The sequence below is a fragment of the Galeopterus variegatus genome, unplaced genomic scaffold, assembly GCF_000696425.1.
Source record: "Galeopterus variegatus unplaced genomic scaffold, G_variegatus-3.0.2 Scaffold353, whole genome shotgun sequence".
NCBI classification, from domain to species: domain Eukaryota; kingdom Metazoa; phylum Chordata; class Mammalia; order Dermoptera; family Cynocephalidae; genus Galeopterus; species Galeopterus variegatus.
This window is the reverse complement of record NW_007726464.1, coordinates 315,465-328,115: the sequence shown is the minus strand read 5'-3', so window position 1 is coordinate 328,115 and position 12,651 is coordinate 315,465. Positions and strand designations below refer to the sequence as shown.

General features: G+C 41.9%; 1 protein-coding gene across 1 annotated transcript in view; it reads left to right on the top strand.

Moving 5' to 3' along the window:
* Nucleotides 1–12,651, top strand: part of SLC25A33 (solute carrier family 25 (pyrimidine nucleotide carrier), member 33) — a 102,606-nt gene that overhangs the window by 69,041 nt on the left and 20,914 nt on the right. The window contains exon 7 of the mRNA XM_008567877.1: nucleotides 7,946–8,126. Coding sequence (XP_008566099.1) covers nucleotides 7,946–8,126 — 181 coding nt within the window. The remainder of the gene's footprint in view (nucleotides 1–7,945; nucleotides 8,127–12,651) is intronic.

The following is a 12,651-nucleotide window of genomic DNA, read 5'->3' as shown; positions in this document are numbered from 1 at the left end:
ATGCCAGGCTTATTTGAAATGCTTAAGGAAATTTTGATATGACATGTAGTGTGTACCTGACAGTTTGTATAAGGCTGATATAAATATATCGCTGTGAATGTAAGTTGGCTTTGCTTTCATCCAGTGTATTTTGTATATGTAACAAACATTTTTTAAATTGTATGGTATTTGGGTGAAATTTTTCCACTCGTTTTTAAGCTTCATGAGGAACCATGTTTTTCTTCACTGATACATCCCAAGTACTGAGACAGGAGCATTACAGGTGCAGCCTCAATACTTAAGTGATTGACCAGGTGAATGAAAGATGGGTGGCCTGTTAAGTTGTCCCAAATAAAGAGAAGCAGTACTTTGTGAATTATAAACTTGGTTTCACATTAGGATGTGCTGAAACTGTATTGACATAAGGTAATGTTAGTTTGGATTTGTCTGTTTGTGAAAAATATGATTCTCTTCAGGTTCGGAAAGTGCTAGAGTTTTTATTCATTTGGGGTGTTACTTTAAATTTTCTTCCCAAATAAGAGAGAATACAGGAAACAGCGTCTAAAGGAGAATTAGCTACATCACAAACAATTTTGCTTTAACCGAGTGGATATAAAATCTTGTATGCCTTATGCCAGGTATTCAAATAAAACTTTCCAGAAATTATAGCATATATAGAAAAGCAATTAATGTTTTTCAAGTAGTGACTACAGAGGTAGCAGATGAAAAAGAGAACTTACCCAAAACTCCAAAGATTAGGAGGATTCAGTTCAGGGTATCTGGCAGTATCATTTGTTGGTGGAACCCGTTTTGTACATATATATAAGCTGTGAGTGTGGAAACCAGTGTACCAGCAATTGGGTAGTGACAAAGATCTCTTGGCCTTGGTTTTAATGCTTAATGTGAGGGTATGCGTAGGAAACAAGAGGTTCTTGAGGAAACATCTAGTTTTTAAAAATTGTCCTTGTTATTTGAAACTCAGAGTTAAAAAGTAAAACTTAGTGTGCATAATGTAAAAATTGTATGTAACCGTCTGATTACTTAAAGAGTAAAAGAATGCAGTATATATATTATAGTAGTAATATTGTAGCTTTGTTCTGCTACAAACAGAGGAGGAGAGATGTCTAATCCTTGTTATTGTATTCCTTTCATGGAGTCATATTTTCTTGTTAATTCATATTTCCATATATTTGTATAGAAAAGGGAACAAGTGGTTTTAAAAAAAGGAGAAAAGGTGCATTTTTTTTTTTTTTTTTTTTTTTTTTTTTTTAGAAACGAAGGCAAATAGACTTCAAAGAGCAACTGTCTCTATGACTGTTCTTGGACTTGTAATCTAACCACTATTCATTGCCTTTCTGCTACTGTATTCAAATCTGTCAGACGTGTGCTCTGAATGGACTATCCCAGAGAATTTTCTTTGGACTTTGGCATCAGTGACTAGAGCAGTATTACCTTAGCAGCAAAATTAAATTAATATCCAGGAAGTTTCCTTGACTATCCCAGAGAATTTTCTTTGGACTTTGGCATCAGTGACTAGAGCAGTATTACCTTAGCAAAATTAAATTAATATCCAGGAAGTTTCCTTGTAGCTGTTATAAACATAGCTGCCTTGAGTTGAATGTCCTCCCAAAACTTAATCATCGATGTAACCACTGAGGGTGGGAAACCCTATTACAGTAATTGAAAGGTGGGGCCTTGAAGAGGTGATTACGTTGATGGTTTATTGGTGGTCAGGGGTGTGGGTCTGACGGCTTTAAAAGGAGAGCCCATGAGAGTCTCACTCTGCTCCGCCATGTGAGACCCCTGTGTTGCTGAAAAGCCACCACCAAAGAAGACTCTCACCAGATGTGTTCCTTGGACTTTGGACTTCCCAGCCTCTGAAACTGTAAGAGATAAGTTTCATTTTCAAAGTACCCAGTTCCAAGTATTTTGTTATAAACAACAGAGATGGACTGATACAATAGCCTACAACAAACATGAGTCCTAACCACTCTTTGGAAGTTTATTCGTAATTGTAAAAGTATTTTCTTGAAAAGTTGAGGTATAAATTTTTTTGGCGAGGCTCATTTGGGAGGCTTTCAGTTGTAAGTAATAGGAGATTCACTCAAATTGGCTTAATTGGTACACCTGAATTCTAGAAGGAGAACAGGCTTCAGGTGAGGTGTTATCTGAACAGCTCAACAGTGTCACTGTGGGTCCCATCTATAACGCTCTGCCTTCCAGTACCATCTGCTGGATTCTAAGGCTGGTCCCTCCATGGCCACAGAATGGCTTCCAACAGTTTCTCCCACCACTGAACAAGCCTTCAGTCTAACTCTGATTGGACCAACTTGGACACATACCCTCTAACCCAGTCGTCGTTCCCAGGGGAATGATGCTGAGGCTGAATCATGTGCCCATGTCTGAGCAGATAACATGGCAAAGTGGATGTCGTTATGTGGATAAAACTAGAAATAGGTGCAATCTTGTGCAAACTGTATGGCTTAGGAAATTTGGGATCTTGTTAAGACACAGGAAGAGAGGAATGAACACTGCAGGGGCAGCCAGTGGTGCCCACCACAGTGATTATACTGCCTTCAAATATATTGCTCATTTTCTTGGTCTGGATCGGGGTTTCTCAGCTTTGGCCAGATAACTATTTGTCCGGAGGGAGGACAGCCCAGTGCATTACAGAATGTTTAGTAGCATCTCTGGCCTCTACCCACTAAATGCTAGTAACCCCACCCCACACTTTGAATAACCAAAAATGTCTTCAGACATTTCCAGATATCACGAGGGTTGGGGCATAATTGTCCCAGTTGAGAAGCATTGGTCTAGAATAGTGGTCTTCAGACATGAATCACAGTCCTGTGAGTAAATGTTCGTGCATATCCCTATGTATGATTATGTTACCCTATTAATTTTATACATACAAAACATTTTACACATATAAAAATAGAACTTAAATGGTAGACATAATAAAACAAAATTTTATTTCTTGCTGTAATATCTTCTTTCTGCACTCCAATGGATCATCCTGCACATCTCTTAGAGTATGAGCCCCACTTTGGAGATTAATGGTCTAAAATACTGCTGAGAGGCTAGTAGCTTGCTCTGTGGCCAGATGCTTCCTGCAAGCAGGAAGCTACTGTTCCAGCCCAAGCCAGCAGGATGAGAAGAGACTGGTGGGGTATGCTTGGGAATGACATGGGTGACTTCCTACCTCAAGCCAATCTTGTTGGCTCCTGGAGGACATGTAAGGACACTCTGGAGGGCCGCATTGGCTTGATGTCAAGAAGCATGGGGACCAGAGGAAGGGAAGGCACCCAGTGCTTCTCACAAGGTCCCCAGGCCAGGTAAGACAGAAAGGAGACAGTGGGATGGACTGCTGGTGGGACCAGTGGGGGGATTCCTGGTGTTGCGACCCATGGCGAGGTTGAACACCATCTACATGGAAGTCAGACCATTTACTGAAGCCACCAGTATGCACACAGTCAGGTGGACTCACAAGATAAGGACCAGTTACAAAAGACCACCTCTCTCCTCCTTGTCCCCGAGCTCAGAGAATCCTAGAACTAAGGAAAGAAAATGTGAAGGAGCAGACCAAGTCCCCTCAAGTCACAAGTCCAGCCAGCAGTGGTGGAGGGAAATTTTGAATTAAGATTTGAGATTGAAGTTTTCAATGGGACTGGATATGAAAAACTGGAAAGTTATGGAATCTGCCCATGATGTCATTGAAAGAGGGATTCAGTAGAGCACAGCTTAAAAGCAGTGAGGGGTGGGGGCCGGCGACAGAACTCACGTCTGTGCCCTTGCTGGGCCGAGACTCCTGGGAAGTCCTCAGAGCCACAGTTGGATGGGGCTTCCGCAGAGTGCACTTGCCAGGGTGAGCTGTGGGGCTAAGATCAGAGGGGCTCTTAGCATCAAAGAATTGAGAAGTGACGGGACTTTTTTCCTACAAAAAATATAATTTAAATCTTTTTTTTTTTTTTTTTTTTTTTTTTTTTTTTAAAGATGACCGGTAAGGGGATCTTAACCCTTGACTTGGTGTGGTCAGCACCACGCTCAGCCAGTGAGCCAACTGGCCATCCCTATATGGGATCCGAACCCGCGGCCTTGGTGTTATCAGCACCGCACTCTACCAAGTGAGCCACGGGCCGGCCCTAATTTAAATCTTAAGTGTTTTGGGCCTAACATGATTAAATATTTTTAGAAAACATTTGTAAAGCCAACCTAGATAAGTCAGTGTTTCGTGCTCATATTATCCTCTCCGACTGGTGAATATCTTGCACTTATTGGTTCATGAAGAAAGAAAGAGAAGTTGAGCTGAAAGATACTTTAAAACATTTCATAGCAGTACTTTTCAATTTCAGGAAGAATCTTTGGAAATTTTAGTTTGGTATCAGGACTTGTTTTCTTCTAATTAAAAGTATTTAGTGACTGTGTCCGATATAGCTTAATGACTTGGACATTTCGCATTTAAGGCAATTTTTCTAGTAGGTAAGGAGGGGTTTACCTCCTGAGTGGTTAATTTTGATAATGACACTGCAGTGTTCAGCTTGTGGTGTTTCCCGTTCTGGGTGGTTTGCTGTGAGGCTGGTGTCTTCCTTGTCTTGTAGGTGAGACACCTGAGCCTTAGACTGCCCTGGTTCGTCCAGCTGGGAAGTGGTTTCGAAGCCCAGGCCTTTTCACCACCACCACCCGGTCCTGCCGTAGTCATGGTGTACAAAATGTTAAGTGAAGTGGTGGTGAGTGTGGCCTGCCACCCTCAAAGAGGTCACCACCTTGCTGTCAGGGGAGTATTTGCATAGGTGGGCAAACACTCCTCCCTGCTGGTCTTCCTCTGATCAGTGGCATAGACTTGGATGAAGTTTGGCCAAAGTCATGAGTGCAACTGACTTCAAGCAAAAGTAGCTGACCTGCATCGTATTTGAACTTGCAGACCTTCAGATGTAAGGATTTGCCCAGATCTTACTCTGTAGCAGATAACTTTTCCAGTATTTTTAAATGTTATACTACTTAAACATATGGTAGATATTTTTGTGTAAATAGACATGGGTTAGAAAGTGTTTTTTGTTGGGGGTTTTTTACCTCTTTTTTTTTTTTTTAAACACTTCCCATTTATATCCCGTTTTCTTTAGATATATTCTAGTGCTTAGAACAAGTTATACAGCCCCAAATTAAGTTAGACTGACTGACAATTTTTTTTTTTCTTTGTTTTGGCAGTTGTCTGGTATGGGGATCCGAACCTTTGACCTTGCTGTTACACCACCACACTCTAACAAACTGAGCTAACCAGCCAGCCCTACACAATTTTTCTTTTTTGATGGCTGGCCAGTATGGGAGATAATTTTTTCTTGACTTAAAAAAAAAAAAAATTAGAGTTTTAAAGGCTTAGTTATCTAATAACAATTTTCTATTTTTGAGTGTGAATGTGAGTTGACTAAATTAGCTAACAAAACTGTGTACAATAACTATCTTTCCATAATACTCCAAAAGAGGATACCTCAGTGTAGTGGAGAGAACATGGGCTTTGGAGACAGAGAGCTTGGATTTGGTTTAGACACTTAGTCACTTGGAGACTTTGAAAAAGTATGTAACCTCACTGAGACCCAGGTTTCCCATCTATAAAGTAAGGACCATCTCAGTTCCTTCCTGTCCTTCCTCTGTCCCAATTCTGATTGTAACCCCCTAAATTGCTTTTATAATTAATGGGCTTTGGGCCCATTTTGAAAACACTGGAAGATAAACAGCTCAATTTAGGGTATGTTATTATCATGACTTTACAGTAGTTTCACCTAAATAGCCAAAATGGCTATTTTCCTCCCCACCACCCATCTGTGTATTTGTGTCTTTTTCTGACATTCAGGTTCCTCATTGTAAGTTAGGGCTAACTGGTAGTTCCTAACTCATGGGATTGTTGGAGAAACGAGTGTTTGTCATAAAATAATCATGCAATCGGTGGCAGTAGTTCTCATATTTAAACAGATAGCTTCTGTCTGTCAGTTATTGATATGTTACTTGCTTTATAGAAGTACAGGGGTCCTGACTTTAAAATCCTGCGTGAGGGCCGGCCCGGTGGCACACTCGGTAGCGCGGTGGCGCTCCCGCGAGGGTTCAGATCCCGTATAGAGACCGGTCCGCTCACTGGTTGGGCGTGGTGCGGGCGCGACACCGAGGGTTGTGATCCCGTTACCGGTCACGAAAAAAGACAAAAAGGAAAAAAAAAATCCTGCATGAGGATTTTACTTCATTCATTACCTCGAGGTTGGTTTTAGGGGTTGGGTTTGCTGCCAGATTTCCAATGCTTGCATCTCTCAGAGAAGGGATATGCCAGGGCCTGTCCTTCCTTTCTGATATTACTTTTCCCAGTCACAGATGCTGGTGCAGTGTCATTATTTAACCACCTGTTTTGTGCCAGGTGCTACGTTCTAGCTAAGTACAAGAGTGTATGAATTCACAGCCCCGCCCCAATCTAGTGAGAGACAGCAGGTGGTAAAAGGTAGATGGGAAGTGCATTTTTCAAATATTCAGATGCCTTCAAAGCCATTCTCCTTTGAATCTCAATTGAATAATTCTTAGCAAATATTGTTTGTGAGCTTTCTGAGTTCTGATGCAAAGAGGAGCAGTAAGACCCCGGGTCCTGATCTCGAGGAACTCATCGTATCGTAGATTAGTGTCTTCCAGAGGCAAGCCTGTGCAGTGCTGGTGTGGTGATGGTTTTAGGTGGTACATGACATTGTTAATTATAACTAGTCCACCAAACATGTCATTTCGTGGATAGTATTGTTTAAGAGAAGATGGAAGTAGGTATTTTCAGATAAATAAGTGAGTTGTCTTGAAGGAATATATTTAAATAGTAATTCAGGTAATATCTCTCTTTTTTTTTTTTAAAGATGACCGGTAAGGGGATCTTAACCCTTGACTTGGTGTTGTCAGCACCACGCTCACCAGTGAGCAAACCGGCCATCCCTATGTGGGATCCGAACCTGTGGCCTTGGTGTTATCAGCACCGCACTCTCCCGAGTGAGCCACGGGCCGGCCCAAGGTAATATCTCAATATGAACACATTGTAAAGGGAGGAACTCAAATGATTAACTCTCCTGACCAGGAGAGTCAGTTTGACCAATGAAAACACAGAGGATGAATTGATTAGTTGGGAATGAAGCAAACCCACGACACTCTCCTGACCAGGAGAGTCAGTTTGACCAATGAAAACACAGAGGATGAATTGATTAGTTGTGAATGAAGCAAACCCACGACTTCATTTTCTTTTTTTTTTTCCTTTTTGTCTTTTTTCGTGACCGGCAACGGATCGCAACCCTCGGTGTTGCGCCTGCGCCTCGCTCAGCCAGCGAGCAGCCGGTCTGTATGTGGGATCCGAACCCTCGGCGGGAGCACCACCGCACTCCCAAGCGGCGCACTGTAGCAGTGCGCCACCGGGCCGGCCCACCACGACTTCATTTTTGAAAGTAAACTTTAGAATTTTCAGTGGTGATCAAATTAACCAGATTTTAATGAAGGTCCTTATTGTAGTAAACATTGATTTTCGAACGTAACATTACCTAAATAACTTTTGTTTGAATGTACAAAGATGCATTTTTTAGAATATTTATCGCAGCATGGTAATAAAATTGGAAATGACATAAATGCCCGACAGTAGGATAAAATATTATCCACTGATACAGAGGGAAAGTATGAAACCATTACAAGTGATGACATAGGTGTATATGTTGACATGGAAGGACATTCCCAATATCTAGATAAGTGGGGGTGGGGGAGTGCCCCCAGAGGATGTGCTCACATGGCAACAATGGTTATCTCTTTAGCTCTGGGATTTCAACTAATTCTTTTTCACCATCCTTATGTTCTAATTTTTATTAAATGAACATGTGTACCTTCCTTTAAAGAGAGAAGTTAAATTTCCTGTTCCATTTGTATAGAGAATAACAGCTTTTCTGCTCTTGCTGTGATTTCCTTTCTTACAGGTGTGGGGGCACAGTGGGTGCTATTTTCACTTGTCCACTAGAAGTCATTAAGACGAGGTTGCAGTCTTCGAGATTAGCTCTCCGTACAGTCTACTATCCTCAGGTTCATCTGGGGACCATCAGTGGAGCTGGAATGGTGAGACCAACGTCCGTGACACCTGGGCTCTTACAGGTTCTGAAGTAAGTTCTGTCCCCATTCAGTCCGCTCCTTCTGCCACCAGCACGCCCTCCACCCCCACTGTCAATACAGAATGTTCACGAAGCCCAACAAATGGAATGTTCTGTTTGCATAATCTTGGTGCAGACCTAAGAATTAGGTTTCTTTACCAATACCTTTGAACTCTGACCTTGATTTGTTGGCAGCAGTGGTCCTGGTGTGCGTGTGATTATCATCCAGGGACAGTCACAGTAAACTTTCCAAAGCAAACCAAAAATCCATGTTTAAATTGTTGCATCAAATTGTCTTCTTGCTCAAATCTTTTGAGGGCTAAGAAGATAAGGGGTGGTAGAGTAAAATACTTTAAATTGCACAAGAGAAGGGTTGTAAATATTTTAAGAGGAAGTAATATAGCAACAAAATGTTTTTATAGAAAAGTTACAATATATTTAATAAAATAGGTTTTTTAATTTTTGTTTTATGGCTTGGCTACCTGCCCATTTTGTTGTTTTTACTGCAGGAAAAATATCTCATTTGCTTTAAAAGTAGCTAAATATTCATAGGTTGAATTGGGGTTATCAGTCGCCGTGCTTAAGGCAAAATCAGAAATTCAGAAGAGCATTTGACCATATCTGATTTTTAGCTTAGGGCCTTGTACTTTTAAAAAGTTGCTCAATAAGTAATAGGTGAATTTAACTGAGCGTCATATTCAGATCTTTGAAACTTATCCTTGGAAAAGGGTGTGTTCAAGACAGACAGTGCTGTTAATCAGTGTAGGGATTTAGTTGGGAAACCTTGGAAAAAGAAGCAATAAAAGGGAAATTCTCTGTCCTCATAACCACAACACTTAGCACTTTGGACAGAGCTCAGTCACATTTTGGATAAGGTAGGATGAGTTGGAAGGTGCTCAATTTATTTTCAGATACCTGCACGTGAGTCACTTGGGCCTCCATGCCCACCCTGTGTGTAGGGTGCGCCTGTGCTTACTGAGCAGCCCTGGGCAGCAAGACCAGCTGCTGAAGACAAGAGGCTAAGAAACCCAGTGAGGGGCAGGGAGGTCAGTGTCCACGGTAGACCTTGAGAAGGGGAGTGGAGACCTAGAAGGCAGAGGCACGCTTTGATCTCAGCACAGACACAAGTCCTCAGGATGTGGCTGGAGCACACCCCCTGCCTGCTTTGCCTTTTCACATGCCAGTGTCTCCAATGACACCTCTTTTCTAGGGAACATACTGTGCTTTGGACATAATGAAACCAACATAGGTAATGTGCCCACTTACTAGCATTCAGAGTGAACTTCCTCTCACATGCTTGCCAGATAACTCATGACTAGTGAATTTAGATTTACTGTAACTGAGAAACTGTTACCCAGGAGTCGTGGGTGTCAACAGGGCCATAGATAAGTGGGAATGTTTGTCTATTTTAAGTTTTAAGGGATGTATATTCGACATCTCCACTATTTCTTTGTCTCTCTTATCTCCAGTAAATCTCACCCACCCACCCCCCACAATTAGGGCGATTATTTATGAAAATATAAACCAGGCTGGCCAGGAGCTCTGTTGGTGCTGGAACATGGTGCTGATAATACTGAGCTCCAGGGTTTGATCCCTATACTGGCCAGCAGCCAAAAAAAAAGACTGCTCTTATATAGTATTATTTCATTATTTTTTCACAACAATCTTGAGAGATTAGCACTCAGGTGTGATATTACCCCCATTTTATAGATGAGGACATACAGATTAGAGATTAAATGACATACCCAAAGTCATTTAATGTATATCTACCTTATTTCTAAGAAAAATTTGAAGCGGCTAAGAATAAAAAGCAACAGAAAAGCCATAGAAACAAGGCTGCTTCTGCTTCTTTCACGTGGCGACAGCAGTAGTTCCCAGCTCAAACATGTGTGGGCCACATTCTCCTGCCTCCCTGGCCACTGCTTCTGTGTGTTTGGCTGTGTTTGCAGCCTTCCCACCTCTGGCTGTTGGAGGGTCTCGGGCTCATACCCTGGCTCCATCCTCTAGCTATAGCCACTCCTTCAGTGGTCACATTTGGCCTCGTGGCTTTGTTTGTTTATTTTTTGGCCTCGTGGCTTTAAATACCATCTGCAAGCTGACATCATCTTCCCTCTGAGCCTCACACTCTCCATCCAGCTTCCTGTTTGACAGCTGGGGTATTTATTGGCCATCCAAGGCTTAAAATGCAAAACTGAGCTCCCAAGAACTTGCTGCTCCTAGAATCTTCCCTGTCTCAGGCAAAGGCACCTCCATCCTTTGGGCTATACAGATCTAAAGCCTGGGAGTCATCCTTGGATCTTATTTCTCTCAACCCCACAGCAATCCTATCAACTCTGTCTTCAAAATATATATAGAATCTGACCCCTTTTCACTCCTTCCTCCACTGCGATCCTGATGGAAGCCACAGAGTCTCCCCTGTATTATCGTGTTAGCTTCTTTGCTGCTGTGGCCTGAGGACTTGCTGCTCTCCATCCTCAGTCTGTTCTCAGCAGACCTGTAGCCTGCCAGGCTCTACACAGTCGCCACCCCTCCCATTACTTCATCTCCTGTTCCCCTCGGCTGCCCCTCCAGCCTGTTTGTTGTTCCTTTAAAAGTGCTGCTCTCCATCCTCAGTCTGTTCTCAGCAGACCTGTAGCCTGCCAGGCTCTACACAGTCACCACCCCTCCCATTACTTCATCTCCTGTTCCCCTCGGCTGCCCCTCCAGCCTGTTTGTTGTTCCTTTAAAAGGCGCCAGGCACTTTTTCAACCTCGGGGTTTTTATACTGGACATTATCTGCATGGCTGGCTCCCAACTGTCACCTTTGCAGGAAGGCTTTGCAGTGACCATGCTATTTAAAATAAAACCCTCCCCCTATGCCCCATCCCTCCTTCCTGCTCTATTTTCATCCACAGTACTTGTTTACCTCCATCCAACATACAGTGTAATTTATTTATATTTTTTGTTTTCTCAATCCTCCTTCCCTCCAACCCCCTTCCCCATGGAACTTCCTTGGAGGTAGGGACTTTCCATTTGTTTTGATTACTGACATTTCCCCAGCCACCTAGAATGTTGCCTTTCATAGTAATAAGCATTCAGTACAACTGAATGATTGAGTTTTGGCATGTCAGTAAGATATTGCATATAAAGGGCTAACAGCACCCCACCACTACCATGTCATTACAATATATACTTTCTGTGCTTTTTAAACATGATTTTTGAGTTTCTTCGTTTTCAGGGAAGAAAGGGGACTATCATGTTACATCATTCTCTTCTTTTTTTTTTTTTTCCTTTTTGTCTTTTTTTTTCGTGTCCGGCAACGGATCGGTAAATCTCACCCACCCACCCCCCACAATTAGGGCGATTATTTATGAAAATATAAACCAGGCTGGCCAGGAGCTCTGTTGGTGCTGGAACATGGTGCTGATAATACTGAGCTCCAGGGTTTGATCCCTATACTGGCCAGCAGCCAAAAAAAAAGACTGCTCTTATATAGTATTATTTCATTATTTTTTCACAACAATCTTGAGAGATTAGCACTCAGGTGTGATATTACCCCCATTTTATAGATGAGGACATACAGATTAGAGATTAAATGACATACCCAAAGTCATTTAATGTATATCTACCTTATTTCTAAGAAAAATTTGAAGCGGCTAAGAATAGCAGTCTGTAACTCAGTGCTTACATAAAAACCACGTACCAGCATAAGAAGCATGTCTTTTGGGTAGTTTAACGAGGATGACTACCTTCACTCTGCCATCACCCTGCCTGAAGCCACCCTCCCCTCTCACCTGGATTATGTAGCCTTCTGTATCTTCCATTAACCATCCCTAAGCCAAGGACAGTGACAATGGTCTTCAGGGAGAGCACTGTATCTAGTCAATGATGAAACAAGGACGAGGGTGCAGGCCCTTTCTCTATGGGACAAAGCCTGTCTCTGGTTTTTGTTCACTTTTCCATTTGTTTAAAACTCAACTGCTTATTATTAGTCTTGCTCTTTCAGGGAGTACTACTTTAAAAGACATTTGTCAGACAACAGAATTGTTTACAGGAAGCCTATTTTTCAAAATGCAAATCAACCTGCCTTAGAGAGAAAGTATTCTCCATTGGAGAGCTGAATATATCTGTCTTTGGAATATAGTTACTGGGAGAACTGAATATATCTTTTGAATATAGTTACTTCAAAAGGAAAAAGGCAAGATGTTAACAGATCCAGCCTCTCACTATTAAATTTATCAGAGTAAGGGCCAGCCTGTGGCTCACTCGGGAGAGTGCGGTGCTGATAACACCAAGGCCGTGGGTTCGGATGCCTATATAGGGATGGCCGGTTGGCTCACTTGGGAGAACGTGGTGCTGACAACATTAAGTCAAGGATTAAGATCCCCTTACCGGCCATCTTTTTTAAAAATAGATAAATAAAAATAAATTTATCAGAGTAATAATGCATATATTTCAGGTATTTGCTTTTTTAAAGAAAGTCTTCTGGCTTAATTTTTTTCAACAGAGTTCCTGTTCTTTAAACTGCCAAGGTGTATCTTATTTTTGTTTTTTTAAG